At 42.2% G+C, this 22,525-nt stretch overlaps 1 protein-coding gene across 6 annotated transcripts in view; it reads left to right on the top strand.

Annotated features, from left to right (window-relative positions):
• LOC139479879 (receptor-type tyrosine-protein phosphatase epsilon-like) overlaps positions 1-21,896 on the top strand; it is a 29,168-nt gene extending 7,272 nt beyond the window's left edge. The window contains exons 3-28 of one of the 6 annotated variants that reach the window (XM_071262794.1): positions 1,050-1,259; positions 1,857-2,066; positions 2,338-2,472; positions 2,943-3,089; positions 3,404-3,550; positions 5,550-5,696; positions 6,005-6,151; positions 6,883-7,020; positions 8,279-8,381; positions 8,667-8,764; positions 9,928-10,253; positions 10,575-10,662; positions 11,621-11,697; positions 12,706-12,742; positions 13,333-13,430; positions 14,484-14,609; positions 14,989-15,134; positions 16,568-16,703; positions 17,056-17,199; positions 17,460-17,493; positions 18,562-18,626; positions 19,124-19,249; positions 19,353-19,478; positions 19,747-19,889; positions 20,005-20,140; positions 20,642-21,896. In XM_071262794.1, the coding sequence (XP_071118895.1) occupies positions 1,050-1,259; positions 1,857-2,066; positions 2,338-2,472; positions 2,943-3,089; positions 3,404-3,550; positions 5,550-5,696; positions 6,005-6,151; positions 6,883-7,020; positions 8,279-8,381; positions 8,667-8,764; positions 9,928-10,253; positions 10,575-10,662; positions 11,621-11,697; positions 12,706-12,742; positions 13,333-13,430; positions 14,484-14,609; positions 14,989-15,134; positions 16,568-16,703; positions 17,056-17,199; positions 17,460-17,493; positions 18,562-18,626; positions 19,124-19,249; positions 19,353-19,478; positions 19,747-19,889; positions 20,005-20,140; positions 20,642-20,713 (3,362 nt within the window). In that variant the 3' untranslated portion in view covers positions 20,714-21,896. Of the gene's footprint in view, positions 1-1,049; positions 1,260-1,850; positions 2,067-2,337; positions 2,473-2,942; positions 3,090-3,403; positions 3,551-5,549; positions 5,697-6,004; positions 6,152-6,882; positions 7,021-8,278; positions 8,382-8,666; positions 8,765-9,927; positions 10,254-10,574; positions 10,663-11,620; positions 11,698-12,705; positions 12,743-13,332; positions 13,431-14,483; positions 14,610-14,988; positions 15,135-16,567; positions 16,704-17,055; positions 17,200-17,459; positions 17,494-18,561; positions 18,661-19,123; positions 19,250-19,352; positions 19,479-19,746; positions 19,890-20,004; positions 20,141-20,641 lie in introns of those variants that run through there. The other 5 variants (XM_071262796.1, XM_071262793.1, XM_071262797.1 and 2 more) reach the window with 5 other exon arrangements.
• Positions 21,897-22,525: the final 629 nt, after the last annotated feature.

The following is a 22,525-nucleotide window of genomic DNA, read 5'->3' as shown; positions in this document are numbered from 1 at the left end:
GGGCTGTTTGATGGTTATTGAACGATATGAGAACAGTTGCACAGTTGACATGGCTAACACGAGCGTGGCTTTGCATCCTTCAGCACCCACCTTAATATAATGATCTGGCTTGGTGAGACTTTCTGGGCGGTCGGGTAGCCTAGTGGTTAAAGCGTTTGCTCCTCGCGCCGAAGACCCGGATTCGATTCCCGACATGGGTACAATGTGTGAAGCCCATTTCTGATGTCCCTAGCTGTGATATTGCTGGAATATTGCTAAAAGTGGCGTACAATCAAACTCACTCACTCGTGTGACTTCTATCTGTTTCCAAACATGAAAAAAGTTCTGTCAAGAAACCATTTTGACTCGAACGATGACGTCATAGCAGCTGTGGACAACGTTTGGTCACCCAAGAGAAAGACTACTACGAAACTGGGATACAATGCCTCCAACGTCGAAGGGGATCATGTTGAAACACATTTCAATTTAATGTAGTTTGGTCAATTCTTTCTATGCAAGTCCCAGAACATATCAGTCACCACCGCAGAACGAATAGCAGTATTTGAAAAAATAAGTTAACCACATTTTAAATTTTGAAACTAAATGATAACTGTATTGATAACAATGCAACATATGCATGTACCTGTTTTTCTTAAACCTATATTAAATTTTACCCAGCACTAAATCAGGCGGTTGCATTTAGTATGACCCGTGAAAATCTAGGTTAGAATAGGTCTTCAGCAACCCATGCTTGCAGTAAAAGGCGATTATGCTCGTGGTAAGAGGTGACTAACGGGATCGGGTGGTCAGGGTCGCTGACATAGTTGATGCATGTCATCGTAAACCAATGGCGTAGATCGATGCTCATGATGTCAATCACTTGATTGTCTGGTCCAGACTTGATTATTTACAGACCGTCGTTATATAGCTTGAATATTGCTGAGTGCGGCGTTAAACAACAAAGAAACAAACACGTATTCAGTGGATTGATCAGGGATCAGGGAATGCTTATAATATCCGATATGTTGTCATAATGGTTGGACAGTATCTACAAGATATGGCTTTCACAGGTAACCTTCTCCTGAATCTCACCAGCGATGCGTTCAAATCAAGTGAAACAGGCACGGACGTAGAGAAGGCTACAGATGGGAACACCTCAACTGATGCATCTTCTGTGTGCCTCGAAACGAGGAACACCGATGGCAATTTTACATGGTGGCGAGCCGACCTTGGTAACGACACATTAGTGAACGAAGTCACCATCTACTTCAGAACTGACTGTAAGTTGAAGTCACAGGATATTGCGTTTGGGGAACCAACGATCTATCAGACGTCAAGGAAGGTCGCTTGGCCGTAGCAATATTCAAATTACTAGAGTCATTTCGAAATTCAAAGATTATATTCTACTTTATCGAACTTTGATTTATCAATGCTATGAACATAATTTTATGTACTGCACATATTTATACGGTAGAAGAAGTTTAAAACAGATGCGCCAATACATATTGAAACGTTAATTTTAACAACAACACATGTGTTTCACGCCGCAGTAATATCAAACAGCTACATTGGGGTTGCTGGCTGGCTGACTGTACAATCGTACCCATCGACCTAGATCGTCACGACTATTATTGTCGTAAGAGGCTACCAACGGGATCGGGTGGTCAGGCTCGCTGACTTGGTTGAAGCATGTCATCGATCCCAATTGCTTGGATCGATGCTCATGATGTCAATTAATGGATTTTCTGTTCCAGACTCGATTATTTACAGACCGCCGCCATATAGCTGGAATCGCTACAAACCACATTAAGTCGACCCACTTACCCTTTGGGATATGTTCCGTTATTTAACTGAGATTAATTTTCTTCAAGATACAGTTGGCCGATCTGAAATCCAGGTTTATCTGACAAATAGCTCAGACATTATACCAAGTGGTCACACCTGCAACAACGTCAATGGCAATGCTAATGGAACAGTGACAAGTGTTACATGTGCCACACACGGGCGCTTCCTCCTCTTGTACTCCTCTTTTCAAGGCACAAACTCGACAACACCAAGGATGGTCTTGTGTGAAGTGGAAGTTAACGGTAAATATCAAATGGTTACTAGTGAATAATAGAATTAATACAAGTAATAATAACTTATGGCCTTATTATTTCAAATACATTATCGGTCAAAACAGCTAGAGTAAAATATGTCTGTTTAGGATTTCAATAAGGCCGAAAGTTTAGTCCCGTTTATTGCGATTATAGCAGTATAGAAATAAACAGGAAACGGGACTGTAAATGTGGTCCTGTATTTAAGGAATCCAGATAAATCAGGGTCCGGTTTTGACAGATTCCACTGTTCGTGTTTCAGTATGTGGGCCCGGCACCTATGGTAACGAGTGCAGTGAGTACTGCCACTGTGATAGTGAGGCGTGCAACTACATCGAGGGGGTCTGTCCTTCAAGTGTCTGCCAGCCAGGGTGGCATGGAATGCATTGCAATCAAAGTAACGTGTCCATGCGTATACTCTTAGGACTATTATTGTTATGGCTTCGTCGAGTATATCTTCCTCTGTATTGGTGTATTTGTATATTGCTACCTCGAGGAGTATCAGTGATGGACCACGAAGCCAGGACGCCGTTGGACAAAACAACCTTAGCGCTACGACTGTCGTAAACCTATGTTAAGGTATAGGAGATACGATCACCTTATCGCTAAGATCGCTTTGTACAACGGCACCCAGGTCTCCAGAAAAGATGATGAGTGATTTAATTAATATCAATGAACGGATGTGATGATGCTACGGAGAATGATGAGCTTTTATTTTGGTGCAATGCCTTGTGAGAATATATATTCCATTTTCTTTTCTGACATGTAAATATCAGATACCAGTTATATATATATATGTCTGATTTTAGGTAGCAATTCTGATTTTTGCCACTGTAATTAACTGAACATGCGTTTATGACGTTTCAGTTTGCGATAATGGAACGTACGGATTTAACTGCTCCGGACAATGTGGAGAACGAAACTGCTCATATGGCAACTCTTCTTGTGACCACGAAACAGGGGAGTGTGATGGGGGCTGCAACGCAGGGTGGGGTGGAACAGACTGTACACAGGGTATGGTCATGTATCATTCATGATTCAAGAAGCATGTATGCATTTACAGTTCTGTTACGATTCTGTACACCGAGCGTTGTAAAATATGTTTTTCTGGTAAAAATATATATAGTGTGCACGTAGCTGAAAGATTTAATATTTGGCTACATGCAACCCGTGAAGATCCGGGTTAGAATAAGTCTTCAGCAACCCGTGATTGCTGTGAAAGGCGACTGAAGGAATAGGGTGATCAGGCTCGCTGACGAAGTTGGTGCAAATGGTTGTGTACGTGACAATTGTCCGTACAAGGTGTGACTTATTCTTGGTGTTCGCAGGTTGTGATGCAGGCCAAGAATATGGTGCAGGTTGCAGCAGAAATTGCAGTGACCGGATGTGCGAGAAAGACAGCAACTGTTCCGTGTTGACGGGGCAGTGTGAGGGCGGATGTCAGGAAGGGTGGATGGGAGAGGACTGCTATGAACGTGAGTAGGATTAGTACATGCAGGTGTGGACCTGTTTGATGGGACTCGTCTTTGCGAGGCAAGGGCGTTAAATGACTATAAATGTCTAGTTTCCGGCCTTTCGAACTTGTCTGAAACTCTTGAGTTACATTTTGGCTGGACTAATGAGTCTATGCATAGTCCAATCACAATTGTGTAACGAACAAGACATCCGGTTCTTAGACAACATGGATTTCAACATGCACATTTCGGTCGTCCGCAGGATTTGCAAAGCATGTGTGCCATCGACATATATTTTGTAAATTGTTTCATGTTTTTAATCAAGGTGCTCAAGTGATATGATGCACTTCACGATGTAAGACCTGTTTTATTACAATATAGATCTTGATTATTGATCAGATCGCCTTGACCGGGCGCCGCCATTTTGTTTGAAGCATATGTCGGAACGGTGTAGTCTCCCTATACATATGGTGGAACGGTGTAGTCTCCTTATACATATGGCGGAACGGTGTTGTCTCCTTATACATATGGTGGAACGGTGTAGTCTCCCTATACATATGGTGGAACGGTGTTCTCGCCCCTATACATATGGGGGAACGGTGTTCTCGCCCCTATACATATGGTGGAACAGTGTTGTCTCCCTATACATATGGTGGAACGGTGTAGTCTCCCTATACATATGGTGGAACGGTGTTCTCGCCCCTATACATATGGTGGAACGGTGTTCTCGCCCCTATACATGCGGTGGAACGATGTAGTCTCCCTATACATATGGTGGAACGGTGTATTCTCCCTATACATATGATGGTACGGTGTAGTCTCCCTATACATATGATGGAACGATGTAGTCTCCCTATACATATGGTGGAACGGTGTAGTCTCCCTATACATATGGTGGAACGGTGTAGTCTCCCTATACATATGGTGGAACGGTGTTCTCGCCCCTATACATATGGTGGAACGGTGTAGTCTCCCTATACATATGGTGGAACGGTGTAGTCTCCCTATACATATGGTGGAACGGTGAACTCGCCCCTGTACACTACCGCCACCGAAATTGTCGAATTCACGTACACAATGCGGGGCAAAACGCTCATTTCGACGACGATACACACGTTGTCTTCGATCTCGCCGGTGAAGAAGAAAGTGTGATTCATCGCTAAACCAAATTCGTCTCCAGTGTCTCAAATTCCAAGGCTGTAATGTATGGCACAAACGCAAGCGTCGCTGTCGATGGAACTGTTGCAAAAACAGTGACGATGACTTGTCTTCTGGGTAGGATTCCAACCTCGCGAAGATGGTTCCTGACTGTCTGGTCCGATATCCTCCTCAAACCAGGGATGCGTATTGCAGGCTCCGTTGCTGTGGCATTGCGATGACGTAGGTGGAATAGTTGAATATAGCGATCCTGTGCAGGGGTGATAAGTCTAAGTCGGCCGGTTCTCTGACGGTCTGCAGTGGAATTGAATTGTGTGTATCGGTCTCAAAAGCGACAAATGGTGCTGTGGTTGACGTTGAAGTGGCGTGCACCAGAAGACTTCGATTCCCTTATTTGGATACGTCCTATGGCAATATTCCGATCAGTAGCGCAGAGGCTCTGAATTTTCGAACTTGAAAAATGCTGACAATTGAATGACAAATTATTGGCTTATGCTTGCCTTTTTTAGCCACTACCACGAGTTACGAAAGCCATAACTTGCACGTTTATTTTGCTTAACTTGTTTCCTCCATGACATTTTACAACAAGTGTGAAAACAATGCCGTTTACGACATTGCAAAACGACAAATGCTGCATTTTGACGCACCGTTTATCGAATATCAGACCACCACCATTTCAAATAACATATCTCCAATTTATATACCTGATATTTTGTTTTTGTGTAGTCAGGTTCAATGAACTGCATACTACCTGTGCGTTTCTTTTTTTGAAGAATGTATATATATATATCTGATTTTAGGTGGCAATTCTGAATTTTTGCCACTGTAATTGGCTGATAATCATGTGTTTATGACGTTTCAGATTGCGATAATGGAACGTACGGAATCAACTGCTCCGGACAATGTGGGGAACGAAACTGCTCAAATGACAACTTCACTTGTGACCACGAAACAGGGGAGTGTGTTGGGGGCTGCAACGCAGGGTGGGGCGGAACAGACTGTACACAGGGTATGTTTCATTCAGGATTCAAGACGCATGTATGCATTTATAGTTCTGTTACAATTACGGCACCGAGCGTAATAAAAGTGATATTTTTCTTTTCGAAAATATATACATATATACATGGAGCTGAAAGATTTAATATTTGGCTACATGCAACCCGTGAGGCCGGGTTGGAATAGGTCTTCAGCAACCATGTTTGCTGTGAAAGGCGACTGAAGGAATAGGGTGATCAGGCTCGCTGACGTGGTTGATGCAAATGGTTGTGTACGTGACAATTGTCCGTACAAGGTGTGACTTATTCTTGGTGTTCGCAGGTTGTGATGCAGGCCAAGAATATGGTGCAGGTTGCAGCAGAAATTGCAGTGACCGGATGTGCGAGAAAGACAGCAACTGTTCCGTGTTGACGGGGCAGTGTGAGGGCGGATGTCAGCAAGGGTGGATGGGAGAGGACTGCTATGAACGTGAGTAGGATTAGTACATACAGGTGTGGACCTGTTTGATGGGACTCGTCTTTGCGAGGCAAGGGCGTTAAATGACTATAAAAGTCTAGTTTCCATCCTTGCCGAACTGGGCTGGAGCTCTGGAGTTACATTTTGGTTGGACTAATGAGCCTATGCATAATCCAATCACAATCGTGTAACGAACTAGACATCCGGTTCTTAGACAACATGGATTTCAACATGCAGATTTCGGTCGTCTGCAGGATTTGCAAAGCATGTGTACCGTCGACAGATATTTTGTAAATTGTTTCATGTTTTTAATCAATGTGCTCAAGTGATATGGGAATCTAATTGATCAAAAGTACCTATATAGAAAGGATATAACTCTTAATAGCCACTGGTGGCGCTACGAACGATTCCAGAAATTCCAGCGTAGGAAGGTAAGGGTGGAAACTGTAATTTCCCTCGGGAAGATGGAAGGGAAAGTGCTATACTTCCAATTACTGCAATATACTTCCCAGTGACTGCAATAACGGGTCTTTGATAATTTCTGTTGTCATGTCCATGCATGTCGTAAAAGGCGACTGACGGGATCGGGTTGTCAGGCTCGCTGACTTGGTTGATGCATGTCATCGATACCAATTGCGGAGATCGATGCTCATGGTGTCAATCACTGGATTGTCTGGTCTTTGATAAATCTAACTTCTTTTGAACGCATGTCATGACTTCACAAGTCTTGGATCTGATTCCAGGATGTGGGTTCAAGACGTATGGTGTAAACTGTTCAGGAAGTTGTGGAGAATGTCGCGATAAAACCACGTGTGATCACATCAATGGGACATGCAGGGCAGGGTGTGGTGTTGGATGGACCGGGAAGCTCTGTGATGAAAGTGAGTACCGTGTCCTCAATCTATGTTTATGATATAGTCGGATTCGTACAATGGCCTCTGCCTTTAGAAGATATATCTTATGATTATATATATACTCTTAAAAACCTAGGGGTACTCAGCAATAACTTAAAAAATCCATAATTGTAAGATATGTTAGTTTTAAGTAATAATTGGATGATAATAATGATCAAAGTGGGAATACAACCCCTTGTGAAGCATGACAGTAGATGTTAGGACCGCCAACACTCTTAAAGACGATAGGGGTAAGATGGGAAAGTTCCAAGGTGACGTTTTCGGATTGTGCGTAATACCGCCACGAGTTGGGAAACATTCATTCACCCGAAGAGGCATACTCCGTACTGCGCTTTGAGGGAGTCTGTCCCACGCGTCTTGCAGCACCTGGCCAAGTTCAACCAATGTGGGCGGTGGACTATGACGTTGGCGTAACACGTCTCCCTAACATGTCCCTGAGAAAGGTCTAAGCTCGCTGTTAGCCATGAAATGTAGTGCTGCTGGAGGTGTTGCCGGTGAGCAATGGCGATTTGTCAAGGGTCTTTAAAGTGCTTTTTGGACGTTGCTGATTTTTAACGACTAATACAATTATATCTTGTTTGATAGGCATTACTTAGAGGTTGACGGATAACAAGATAGACACAATTTTTATGGATAACAACTTCTTTAATCCTGTGAAAAGCGACGTTTCGGTATAGATCTTTATATCGTTGTCAAGCAAGACTGATTGAGGGACATAGTGCAGAATATATATAGTAGGTGGAGGATTAATAGTAGAGGATTAACAGTAACAACAAAAGCATACATGAGTGGGATAACATAGGTAGGTGTGACAACAAAGGGATGATGCTGTCACAACACGATGGACAGAAAACACATAGCTAGAAGCCAATGGGGGCATGAAGCCAATAAACAGGTGATTATTAATTGATGAGTTCATAGTAGGCGGGTGGGATGAAATAGCCTTGATCTCTGTTGATTGATGGCTTGTGGCGGCGAATGTGGACTGCTTCTGTTAGTTTTCTTTTCGTGAAATCATGGAGGTTGTCGGCGAGGATTTGGACGTTGTCCCAGTTGATGATGTGATTGGGGCAGTTGATGATATGGTCCGAGATGGCTGATTTGCTGTCGGATTTGATGGTGGAGGTTTTATGCTCTTTGATTCTGGTGTTGATTGGGCGGGATGTTTCACCTACGTAAGACGCCTGTATGTAAGTGTACTACCTTACAATGGTTTCTGCTGCAGATTCATCACAGACCATGCCAACCACCACCATCATCGCCGCAGCAGCAGGGGGAGGATGCGGCGTTGTCGTGATTGTATTGATTACAATTGTACTGTGCATAAGGTTGGTGATTGTATTGATTACAATAGTACTGTGCATAAGGCGGGTGATTGTATTGGTTACAATAGTACTGTGCACAAGGCGGGTGTTTGTATTGGTTACAATAGTAGCATGCAAAAGATGGGTGATTGTATTGATTACACTAGTACTGTGCAAAAGGCGATTCTATTCATTACAATAAAAGTATGCATAATATCGTTGGAACAGGGAGTTGGAAAGATACAAAGATCAATTTAGGTACACAACAAGACACAAGTCTCTATAACGTCAGATATGTTTGTATTTCAGAAGGCGCAGAAACAGGAAAACTTCTCAACTAGCTGCAAATGGATATTCTACAGTTTCCTCACAAGAGAAAGCGCTCCAGGGTACTACACGTGTCTTGGGTTTGTTGCTTGCCCTGGAATGATATTTGTATCCAACGACACTTATTGTTAACACTTAAATTTGTCACAACATAGGCACAAAGTAGACACAATTTACGGATAACTTCTTTAAGTTACTGTAAAGGAGATGTCAAACAATACAACATAGGGACGTTATAAAACTGTGTGAACCTACCTAAAACGTTATCACGACATAGCAGTGACGTTATGAATCTATGTGAGTCTTCCGGCAACGTTGTTACAATATGATAGGGACGTTATGAATCTGTGTGTCTTCCGGCAACATTGTTACTATATAATAGGGACGTTATGAATATGTGTGAGCCTTCCGACAACGTTGTTACAATATAACAGGGACGTTATGAATCTGTGTGAGTCTTCCGGCAACATTGTTACAATATAATAGGGACGTTATGAATATGTGTGAGCCTTCCGGCAACATTGTTACAATATAATAGGGACGTTATGAATATGTATGAGTCTTCCGGCAACATTGTTACAATATAATAGGGACGTTATGAATCTGTGTGAGTCTTCTGGCAACGTTGTAACAATATAACAGGGCCGTTATGAATCTATAGGAGCCTTCCGGCAACATTGTCACGACATAGCAGGTACGTTATGAATCTGTGAAAGCCTTCCGGCAACATTGTTCCAATATAATAGGGACGTTATGAGCCTATGTGAGTCTTCCGGCAACGTTGTACAATCAAGCAGTGACGTTATAAGTCTATGTCAGCTAACGTGCTCGTAATGCACGCATTGAAATACACACGTTATGATAAAAACGGTTGGACACAGGAATGTGGGAAGTAACTTCTTATCAGGGGAAGTGGATTAGCCTAGTGGTTAAAGCGTCCGCGCGTCACTCCGAATACCCGGGTTCGAATCCCCACATGGGTACCATCTGTGAAGCCCATTTCTGGTGTCCCCCGTCGTGATTTTGCTGAAACATTTCTAAAAGCGGCATAAAACCGTACCCACTCACTCACTTCCCCTTTACAGTGCCAACTGGTTAATCAGGATGTCATTTTTCACATTAAAACATGTGATTTAACAAATGTCTAGAATAAGCAAGCATGGGTATGCTTCAGGTTCAGATAAATACGGATATTCCGGACTAACGAGGTTGAACTGTATATAATTCAATTCTCATTCTGTAGATGCACCTCCAGTTGTGTACAGCAATGTGACATTCACGGGCGAAGGGGTGGATTTAGATGACAATGTCAAGGAGGAGGAGCAAGGCGATGCTGCTGATAAGCGAGTTGATGAGGTTGACGAAGTTGTTGAGGTGGATGAAGTAGAAGCTGAGGTAGAGGGTGTTGATGGGGACGTGGACCACCAAGAGATGGAAGAGCCAGGTGGGGACAGCACCTACTACAACCTGGAGAGTCCCCCTCTCAACACTGAGGTGGGGGTGGACAAGCTTGGGGACAGGATCAAGGAGATGCAGGCCACTAAGTATGGATTCCAGAAGGAATTCCGGGTGTGTATATATGTGCCTTAAGCTCCACAAGAGAGAAACTAATGCAATACTAACAGAAGCGTCTGTTGGGCGATAAATTAGCACAGCTATGATTATTTGTAAAGTCAAAAGTCCTGCGTGTTCGTCTTCCTTTTATGTTTCCCTACAATTAATACACACGTCAGTATATTAGCTCCATCATATAAAACTGCAATCCAACGAAATCAAAATTCACTGATCTCTGAATGTTTGACTGAACATCGTTCCACACGAAAATGGCGTTAATTCCATGTTCATGACAAAGTTGTTGAGGACCTGTTACTTTCTGGTTCTTCTTGGTAGGTGTTGTTCGTCGGCTTCACGAGGCCATACGGAGTTTCACAGCAAGATGGACACCAAGGGAAGAACAGGTTCCAAGGGTACTACCCATGTAAGTGATAAATATCTTTAGTGATTCACTCATTACATTTCCTTCACTATGTTACGTTTTATCTGTTAGAATCTGTTTCAGCGGATATTTCAGGATGGCTCTTCTCTGGTGTTGACGTTTTGAACCTATAATCAACAACAAAAGTTCCTGTGACACCAATATTTTAGTGTATTTTTCAATATTGTAGTAAATGTATGGAATCAAGTCACAAAAACGCAACTGCTACAGTAAAGTATGCATTCTTTGCAAAAGTTGACTTTTATGCAAGCCCCATGCATTTCACTACCCAGAATGGGTATGAAAAAATGTGCGTTGTTTAGCATCGTGCTGGCAACAACCACTCAGAAAAATAACAAAATGACGCAATTATTCAACATTACGAAATGCCACGCCTGTCCGAAAATGACGGTGTTCACATGCTATGGAAGTACCTGTTGTATTTCATGTGGCTATATCCCGGTCCACACATGGCGGTGTTCACATGCTATGGTAGTACCTGCTGTATTTTATGTGGTTATATCCAGGTCCACACATGGCGGTGTTCAGATGCCATGGAAGTACCTGTTGTATTTCATGTGGTTATAGCCAGGTCCACACAAGACGGTGTTCACATGCTATGGAAGTACCTGTTGTATTTCACGTGGTTATATCCAGGTCCACACAAGACGGTGTTCACATGCTATGGAAGTACCTGTTGTATTTCATGTGGTTATAGCCAGGTCCACACAAGACGGTGTTCACATGCTATGGAAGTACCTGTTGTATTTCATGTGGTTATATCCAGGTCCACACAAGACGGTGTTCACATGCTATGGAAGTACCTGTTGTATTTCATGTGGTTATATCCAGGTCCACACATGGCGGTGTTCACATGCTATTTGTTGCAACCTGTTGTATTTCATGTGGTTATATCCAGGTCCATAGATGTAGGTGTATTGAAGTACCCTCTGTATTTCAGATGATTATAACCGAGTCCTGCTGTCCAAGTCTTCGGATGATCCGCACTCTCACTACATCAATGCCAGCTATATCGATGTAAGCAGTATTAATCCACTCTGGCGCTCACCGCAGTTGTCTATAATAGTATGTCACATACATGTAAACCAATAACATGTGTTGTGTGTGTGAGAAGAGAAGCAGTATTCAATGAATAATGTTATAAGGGTAACGCTATTTTTTCATGGCATTATCATTTGCCGAAGCCCGAGGTCTTGCATTAACAGCCCGACGAAGGAGGGCAGTTGAAAAGACCGGGGGCTTCTGCAATGATAATGCCCTAAAAAATAGCGTCACCGTTATTATAGCTAAAATGGATGGAATGTTTTATGAAAGAAAAAGAAACAACAATATCGGGTTTGAAACATTTACTACAATCAACACGAATGTCACTGACCCACTTTTGATCGTGACGTCACTTATCCTATCCTAACATATGGGCGTGATAATGGCCCGTCGTCAAGCAATATGAGGGCATTATCAAGTGCCCGCTCATTTCTGATAACATGCGGGTGGTTTAACGATAATTCTATCCAATTTAGCTATAATATATAATAAACAACAAAAAGAGAAGATTAGATGGTCATGCTCGGGGACTGACAGTGATATAACCTAGTCGATTGTATGTCATCTTGTCCCAATATCATTCACTGATGTTCGACCCCTGAAGATCCGGAGTAGAATAGGTCATCAACAACCCATGTTTGCCGTAAGAGGTGACAATGCTTGGCGTAAGAAGTGACTAACGGGATCGGGTGGTCAGGCTCACTGACTTGGCTGTAGCATGTCATCGTATCTCAATTGCATGGATCGATGCTCGTGATATCAATCACTGGATTATCTGGTCCAGGCTAGATTATATACAGACCGCCGTCATATAGGTGGAATATTGCTGTTCGCGCTTTTGATCAGGCGAGTACTTACTATATCTGAAATATTTCTAACTGTTACGACATTCACTCACTGTTAATGATATAAGTTCCATTGTATAAGGATGAATGAACTTACCGCATTGTGTACTGTGTATTGACAACTGTTTCTCCGCAGGGATTCACGCAGAAGAAGGCGTATATTGCAGCACAAGGTGAGCAACTGTAAATTATATATTGGAAATGTATGTGGATACTGTATAGGCATTTACAAGTCCGATGCCACGCTGGGATAGTTATTATGGATAACAATTTCTTTATTATACATACACCTATCCATAACATGTTAGTCACGTGTACTAAGTGTAACTGAGTGTTTAACGTAAATTACAGAAAACTACAGTAAACTACGTTTATAACGAACACGCTTATTACGAACTGACCGATCTAACAAATTTATTTTATAGTTCCGGCCGTCTGTTGTATATATGCTGTACATATGCTTATAACGAACTACGGTTATAACGGACTAAGAATTTAACTGTGCGTTTATAACAAATATGCTTATAACTAACTGGCCGATAAAACAAACTCTTGTTGGCCCCGTGCGTTTGCTGTATATATGCTTATAACGAACTACGTTTATAAAGAACTAAAATTAGCGGTCCCTTTGAGTTCTTTATAACCGTAGTTTACTGTACTTTGTTTCTTGAATACGAGACACGTTATAGTTTTCCTTTTCGTAACTTAGTGATAAGGGATTCAGTATATTCAGTATATCATAAATTTGTTGTCGTGTTCGCAGCCCCAAACACGCTGACTGTTTGTGATTTCTGGAGGATGATCTGGGAGATTAACTGCTCAAGGATTGTGATGCTGACAAATCTGGTTGAAACCTGCAAAGTAATTATTTGCAGCACAATAAGTATGATTGTTCACAATAATTCTTGTATGAATCCGGAGAGACGGACAGGAGTCCCTTCGGTGATAGTATCCATTCAGAATGTTTCATTACACCATCTAAAATTCGAGAACCCAATGTGACTATCAGCAATGAGTGAGTATGGTTTATGACGCTCTTAGCGCGGCACACCAGAAATTGGCTTCACACATTGTACCCATGTGGGAAATCGAACCCGAGTGTTCGGCGGAACCAGCGAACGCTTTAACCACTCGGCTACCGCACCGCCCCTATCAACAACTAACGAACGTCTCTGAGGTGGCCACAGACTATATGAACTTGCAGATACACATTGTTGTTGTTTAACGCTTCACTCGGCAATATTCCGGCTATATGACGGCAGTCTGTAACTAATCGAGTCTGGACACTTCATTGACTGACATCATGAACATCGGTCTACCCAACTGGGATGCGATGACGTGTTTCAACCGAGTCTGACCAGCCAATCCCGTTAGTCGCCTCATTCGACAAGCAATGGTTGCTGAAGATCAATTTTAACCCGGATCTTCACGGTGCAGATACAGATAGCCATGCTAGATATGTTAAATCATGTACCTTCAATGTTACATTTGTCATTACAGGAAGGAAGTATATTATTCATGACATGTCGTGTGTTTCATGTAAAGGCGTGATGGGAGTGGCTATGTGGTTGAAAGCTTCCGCTCGTTATGCCAAAGGTCCGATTCCGTTTCCCCCCATGTATAATATGGGAAGCCTATTTTTGTCCCCAGCTGTGATATTTTAGGAATACTGCGTTCGGCACTGCTCACTGACTGTTAAATGAATACCGTTATATTTGTTAAACGAGTCCCTTTGACAAAGGCAAAACTGTAGGTCATTCATAAAATATAAATATTCCATAATGAACCATATGATGTATAATTGAATCATCCAACATAACAGGTGTGTTACATAATCTATTCATTTTAACAATGCTTAATACTGGCATGAAGCTCCATCACCTATTGTGATATCCATGTCTTGGCATATTTCAGGTGAAATGCGAACCCTACTGGTTGGACAAGGGTGACCTTGATGTAGGCCTCTTCACCATATCTGTCACGAAGATCTGTCACAGATCACACTGGATCATCAGGGACCTCGAAGCAAAATCTAAAGAGGTGATTTGTAAATTTAATTGTTTCATTTGATAAATAACCTACAATTTGGTTCCTAATTTGAGCCAAATGGATGTGTTTTGTGTCTCTTGTTAATTGCCAGTTGGAGGTATGTTTCTGTAAATGAAACAAAATCAGTGTATTCACTGGCAATAACATATGTAAGTCAACTCGAACATTGGCTTTCTTGAGGAGAATATGTCTCTAGAACCTAATGCGTTTCGTTATTGCATGTCATCGTACCTCGACGGCGTTGAAAGTTGGACATTACCATCTGGTCTGCCCGATCCATACTTGAACATTTACAGGTCTTCATGATATAGCTTGAATATTGCTGTCAGCCTCATATGAAAATTAATTTACTCACTTACCTAAATTCCAGACAGGAAACAGTCGTCACTTCCAACAGTTTCACTTCATTACCTGGCCGGACCATGGCACACCCGACAGTACGGCTCTCATGGAATTCCTGTGGCGGATCAGGGCAACACCTAATCCACAAGGCAGTCCTCTTCTTGTTCACTGCAGGTAGGACACCAATCTCATTAAAATCAGACCTCTGTTCTCGCTACCGCTAAACAAAGATCTGAGGACATCCCATTAGGGGTCACGTCAGAACGACCTTTCATCCGACCAATCAGAGCATCGCTTACCAGATTATGATAGTGACAGTCGGAATGTGATTTCTAATCATGCAACCTCGAAAACTTTAACTCCGAACGATAGTTACGAGTTTAACGACTGAATCCATACAATCTAGATCATATTAGCCATGCAAGAACGTTCTTTTGTTCAGGTTTCAAATTTGTAATCGAGAATTTGTCAAAATATGTTTCGAAGCGTAAACGCCAATTTAAAATTAGAGCCGTAAAGCACGAGAAAGCTGCCTTCTGATTGGTCATTCCATTGGTCGGTCAAAGTTCGCACAAGGTCGGTCTGACGTGACCCGTAATTGGATGTCCTCAGATCTTTGTTTAGCTGAAGCGAGAACTCAGATCTGATTTTAATGAGATTTGGTAGGACACCCAATCCACACGACAGTCCTCTGCTAGGGTAGCCTAATGGTTAAAGCGTTCGATCGTCAAGCCGAAGACCCGGGTTCTATTCCCCAAATGGGTACAATGTATGAAGCACATTTCTGGTGTCCATCGCCGTGATATTGCTGGAATATTTCTAAAAGCGGCGTAAAACCATACTCACTCACCCGCTTGCTCACAGCAGGTTTGACAGTCAATCCACAAGACAGTCCTCTTCATGAAGGGCAAAAGTCTATCTACCCGTGCACTGCAGATCAATAACAGGACTGATGTACCATCAGTCACAATGCATATATTTTTAGTTTAACAGATTATATTTTACTTCTGATAATGTACACCAATTAACTCCATCCATTTCACATAAAAAAATGGTATTTTGATATATTTTCTAAATTCCAAAAGGAGTATAATTTTTGGATATTCGTGCTTTACCATGTACTCCCGGAGCTACTCTTGAAGCAAGGTCGATTATACATTCAGTAGCCAGTATGTTCAATAGTGTGATGCATGCTTTTGATACAGTGGTACGACATGTCCTTTAAGACCCATGAAGATCCGAAGTAGAACAGTTCTTCAGCAATCCATGCTTGCAATAACAGGCTACTATGCTTGTCGTAAGAGGTGACTAACGGGAGCGGCAGGTCAGGCTCGTTGACTTGGTTGATGCATGTTATCGTATCCCAACAGTGTGGATCGATGCGCATGATGTCAATCAGTGGATGTTATGTCCAGACTCGATTATTTACTGACCCCCGTAATATAGCTGGGATATCGCCGAGTGCGGCGTTAAACAACAAACAAACAAACAATCCAAACTAATGCCTAAAACCAAACAAAGCTACAATAATTGTAAAGCTATAATAATTGTATTCAGTGACGGTAGTCGTGATGGATATGTTTTACTGTGTGTATATTGCTGTCTAGTGCTGGTATCGGGCGGACAGGGACGTACATCGCTGTGGACTACCTGCTGGACCAGGCTCTGGCTGACCGGAAGCTGGATGTGTTCGGGTTTGTGACACAGATGAGAGATCAAAGAAAGGGGATGGTGCAGACAAAGGTAGGCGGCAGGTCATCTTCCCTGTTCGTGTTTCGGGTCAGACCAGGTCCCCAGGTCCTCATTCCATTGTAGGAGTCAAGCTGTAAGGATCTTGTGGACGTCTCTGTCGCTTTGCTGTCTGTGTGACACAGTGTCATCATACTATCAACCACTGATTTGTTTGGCCCAGACTCGATAATTTACAGACCGTCATTAAATAACAGCAGTATATCTGATTGCAACGTTAAATGAAAACAAACAACATGGTGTGTTGCGAACAATTCTCAAAGATTGTGTTGATATTCATAAATTCATATATGCATATTTTAAACTCTCATTTCCTAAATACTATACTATTGTTGGTGTTCATCAGGAGCAGTATGCATTTATATACACAACGCTTCATCAAGCTCTGACATTCGGTAACACGGCCATGGACGTGTCTGAATTCAGCCACAAGAGGTCCACGAACAAGACATTTCCTATGGGATCCATGGATATCAGAGTCTTCTTGGAGGTACTAATGTTACATTGTCCATAAGGACAATGCACCCTTTTCGAAAGCTTAAAAAATATGTTATTAACTTTCTTTTCTGTAATAATTACTGAACGGAAGTAAAAGGAAAATTACCTTGGCATGAACAACAAAATAAGGTTGCTTTCACCTGCTAATGTATCCATTTTGGATGAAGGTTGGTTTCATTTAATAAGTTTTTAAGCATTGATACAACTCGTGTTTTAATGCATTTACTCAAAGAACGTGTTGTGTACTTTCAGCGAGCAAACCAGGAAATCAAGATCGCATCATCGGGTAAATAAATATCCATCTTATTACGATAAGAGTCCACCAGTGTGGTATTACTCTGCTTTTAACATTATCCCAGCAATGTCGCGGCGAGGGTGATCAGCAATGGAACTCACACATACCCATGTGGGGAATGGAACCCCAGACTACGGTATGACGTGCTTACGCCACGACCGGCCCGAATATGTTTGGTTTTTTGATGGCGATGACGAGGACACCTGTTGTCGACACTGGTATTCCATTCTTATAATTTCTATCGCCATTTTGTCCTTTAAGGCGAGTTGAATCTGATTCGGCAGATAATTCAGACTGAAAATTCTATGGCGTTAACGCTTTGAATAGCGAATGACGGGTGTTACCGTTGGGGAATGTCATGTTTACCCTTTTCGCGAACACATGGTGTCATCACACACACACGCACACACACACACACGCACACGCACACGCACACGCGCACACACACACTCACACATACAGACACCTCCCTTCAATCTGAGCGTGGTTGTGGTATACACATCTGCACACAAACTTGCTCTGAAGAAATGGACGTGAAAACTGGCAGGGACATCATCCTGTCTTGGATTTGTGTTAGGTGAGGTGTATTTGTCAGGGCGAGTTGAGGTGTATTTGTCGGGGCGGGTTATGGTGTATTTGTCAGGGCGAGTTGAGGTGTATTTGTCAGGGCGAGTGGAGGTGTATTTGTCAGGGCGAGTGGAGGTGTATTTGTCAGGGCGAGTGGAAGTGTATTTGTCAGGGCGAGTTGAGGTGTATTTGTCAGGACGAGTGGAGGTGTATTTGTCAGGGCGAGTGGAGGTGTATTTGTCAGGACGAGTGGAGGTGTATTTGTCAGGACGAGTGCAGGTGTATTTGTCAGGGCGAGTGGAGGTGTATTTGTCAGGACGAGTGGAGGTGTATTTGTCAGGGCGAGTGGAGGTGTATTTGTCAGTGCGAGTGGAGGTGTATTTGTCAGGACGAGTGGAGGTGTATTTGTCAGGGCGAATGGAGGTGTATTTGTCAGGGTGGTATATTAACCAATATTGTTTAACGAAACTAATCTCTGTCGTTTGCATCCAGCCCAGGAGACTAAAGGCAGGATATTGTTAGATGGGAAGAAGGACATCTGGGCCGTCTCGTCACCGGTTAGTACAGTTGTTGCAGCAGACATATGCTACGGTGTGTTTCAATGAACGTTCTAGATACGATTTTACAGCTTGAAAATCTGAGTGTATTACTGACATACATATTCAATACAACTCATGTTTACATGTGTCACCTCATGTGCTGGTAACACACAGGGTCTATAAATATATAATGTGATTGTCAATCAATAATTGTATCAGCGTATCACATAGTTCTTCAGCAACCCATGCTTATTGTAAAAAGTGACTATGCTTGTCGTAAAAGGCCACTAACGGGATCGGGTGGTCAGGGTCGCTGATTTGGTTGATGCATGTTATCGATGCTCATAATATCAATCACTGGATTATCTGATCCAGACTCGATTATTTACAGACCGCCGTCATATAGCTGGAATATTGCTGAGTGCGGCGTTAAACAAGAAAAACCAACCCCAAATAAATGTTAATAAACAGAGTAAAGTCTTGTGTATAAGTAGCTAATGTTTATATTCCTGTAGTCACGGCTGTGTGTGAGAGGCTATGTCATCACGGAGGTTCCATCGACAATAACGTCTCCTCAATTCTGGAGGCTCACGGAGGACAAGGGGTCGACAAATGTCATAACAATGCTACTGAATTTCAAGGTAATAGTGGACACAAAATGTCAATGAATAAAAAAATGTAAAATAATGTCAACTTTGGATATGAACTATTTGCATAACAAACTCATATTGGTATATGTTACAGAATGTGGAACATTTTCTTCCTAACCCTGGGAACAACCTTGACCTCAGCTCAGTCAATGTCAACTGCATAGGAGAGACCAACGTCAATCCTGACATCACCCTGAGGAACTTCAAGATTCAGACTAGGGTGAGGGGTAGTCGGGTATCCTAGTTGTTAAAGCCTTCGCTCGTCACGCCGAAGACCCGGGTTCGATTCCCGACATGGGTACAATGTGTGAAGCCAATTTCTGGTGTCCCACGCCGTGATATTGCTGGAATATTGCTAAAAGCGGCGTAAAACCATACTCACTCACTCAGACTGAGAAGTAGTTCGGGACTTGTTTGTAGACAATAATAAACTTGAATGACAAATGTATCAACATGAAGGATTGTATATTGAATATTCTCTCATACAGGGTTCTTCAACACCGACGTCAGTGGACGTGTACCTCATACACCAATTGTCTGCAGTCTCCCATTCCTCTCTTCTTGAACTCATTGAAGCTATTGACCTTTCTGCAACGGGAGATAATTTACTTCCGGTCACGGTTGTCTTCAGGTGCGCGGTGACTTAAAATTTAGCAAACCCGAGGAAATGTACATAATAAAATTATCGCATTATATGACCATTCAAAAGATCTTTTTAACCACCTTAAAGTGTGTCTGTATTGTAGCGAGGCAACACGGCGGCAAGCTATTCTTTTCTGCATCCTCAACAACATCATTCAAGGGGTGAAGCATGACAGCACTGTAGAGATCTACAACAACATCAGATACATGACTCACCTCCTCCAAGACAACGTCACAGTGGTATGTAGATACTTATATTACTGACCCGTATGCGGCATACCCACCTGGAGAAACACTGCTTTGGCAGCATCAGGGAAGAGGGCACTATCGTGACTATTGATCATGAGGTAGTGAGTTGGGTTTTGCAGCAATATCATGGCGATGAAATACCATAACGGGCTTCACATGTTGTACCCATGTGAACAATCAAACCCGGGCCTGAGGCGAGACGAGCGAACACTTTAGCCACAAGGCTACCCTACAAGCCTCTTCTTTATCATTGAAGAGGCACATTTCCTTTAAGATTGTATGTCATAAACTAAGACGCTAAGGGGCAGTGCAACGAAAACAGTGTGTTCATGATCGTGATGTTAAATTGCACTGTCACCGTATTGAACGGTGATTTTATCATGAATACCCACCAATGGTAAACAAGGCATGATGTCCTTTGTTAAGCATCAATTACCTTGTGTCGTGTTTAAACTCTGTTGGCGTTGTTCATTACTGTATCGTCCCTTTCAGGAAGACGTATCGCTATGTTTTGATGTTGCCTCGGCCTACCTGGACCCGGAGAGTGTCTATGCTAACTTGTAAAGCTTCCCATGCGCACATACCTCGAGAGAGTCAACGTTAACTTGTACAACTACACACACATGTACATATTCACAGAGAGTCTACGCTAACTTGTACAGCTGCATATATGTACATATTCACAGAGTGTCTACGCTAACTTGTAAAGCTCCCCACGTGTACATACTCAGAGAAAGTCCATACTAACTGTACAACTTCAAACATATGTATATACTCAGAGAAAGTCTATACTAACTGTACAACTACAAACATATGTATATACTCAGAGAGTGTCTATGCTAACTTGTACAGCTACCCACGTGTACACATTCAGAGAGAGGCTAACTTTTAAAACTACACACATGCACATATTCAGAGATGACCTATGCTAACTTGTAAGGGTGCCTAGATTTACACACAGAGAGTCTATGTCAACTTGTATGTCAAACTATTCATATGTACATGCTCAGAACGTCTGTGCCAACTGGTAAAGCTGTAGTGTACACGTGCACAGAGAGATTATGTCAACTTGTTAAGGCTTGCTTCACACGCAGAGCTTATGCTAAGGTGTACACCTACCCACATGTATAAACACAGTCTATGTCAGCTTGTTAAGGTTGCCTTCACACGCAGAGGTTATGCTAAGGTGTACACCTACCCACATGTATAAACACAGTCTATGTCAACTTGTTAAAGCTGCCTTCACAAGCAGAAGTTATGCTAAGGTGTACACCTACCCACATGTATAAACACAGTCTATGTCAGCTTGTTAAGGTTGCCTTCACACGCAGAGGTTATGCTAAGGTGTCAAACCACCCAAATGTATAAACACAGTCTATGTCAACTTGTACAGCTGTGTTCATACAGAGTTTATGTCAACTAGTACAGCTGCCTTCATGTACATAGTATGTGCTAACTTGTAATTCTGTCCCCACACACAACGTTTATGGCAACAATGAAGAGGAAAACCCGAACGAGCCATTTTCCGTGAAAGTTTTTTTTATAAACAAGAGACATATGTCTTGGGAGAATAGTCTTCATCAAATGTAAGATGTCATGAAAATACGAGTTCCGTTTTGAACTATCGCAGGGAGTGAACTTCGTATTGTGATAAATTTAATCAAAATGCATTGTTGCTTAAATTTGTATGGAGTGTGCCTGACAACTCTTTAAATTGAATGTTTCTGCACAGAAATATTATTTGTGAATAATAAAAAAAGTTTCAACTCCTTGACTGGTGTGGCCACATTTCTCTTACCCTTTATAAAAAATTTGGAGCTATGGAATTACGTTAAAGAATTAGCTTTCAATTTCAATCCTTTGTTCATGATTTACACGATAAGTACATGTATATCATCACATTATCAGACGGTAATCGGTATGCTACACATAGTGTTGTACAGTTCAGTGACAGAGACGTATATATTACAGGGTGGGGTTCCTTCCTATACAATGATAATCCGGAAATGAGAGACCTGACCTCAACTGAGAACGATCTCATGTGCCTAAATGCCGAAAACGTAGGGTAGATGTAGATTGGAGAATAAAGCAGTGATGATATCGTGTGTCAAGGGCGTATAATGTGTCACAACACACGGCTCACACGAGTTTTGACATCCTTGATGTATCTGGGCGTACAATCAACTTACACACACTTGTTGATTTATCCTTTATGTATGTAGGGTTTGTAATGCATCTTTACACATGGCTCACGCATGTTGGTATATCCTTGGTGTATCTTCGGCGTACAATGCATCATAACACACTGAGCCGTGTGTTATGATGCATTACACACACTTGTTGATATATCCTTGTAGGGTTTGTAATTCATCTTAA

The sequence above is a fragment of the Haliotis cracherodii genome, unplaced genomic scaffold, assembly GCF_022045235.1.
Source record: "Haliotis cracherodii isolate W230 unplaced genomic scaffold, xgHalCrac1.p SCAF_4, whole genome shotgun sequence".
Taxonomy (NCBI): Eukaryota; Metazoa; Mollusca; class Gastropoda; order Lepetellida; family Haliotidae; genus Haliotis; species Haliotis cracherodii.
The sequence above is the reverse complement of the archived record's forward strand: the minus strand, read 5'-3'. Positions and strand labels throughout refer to the sequence as shown.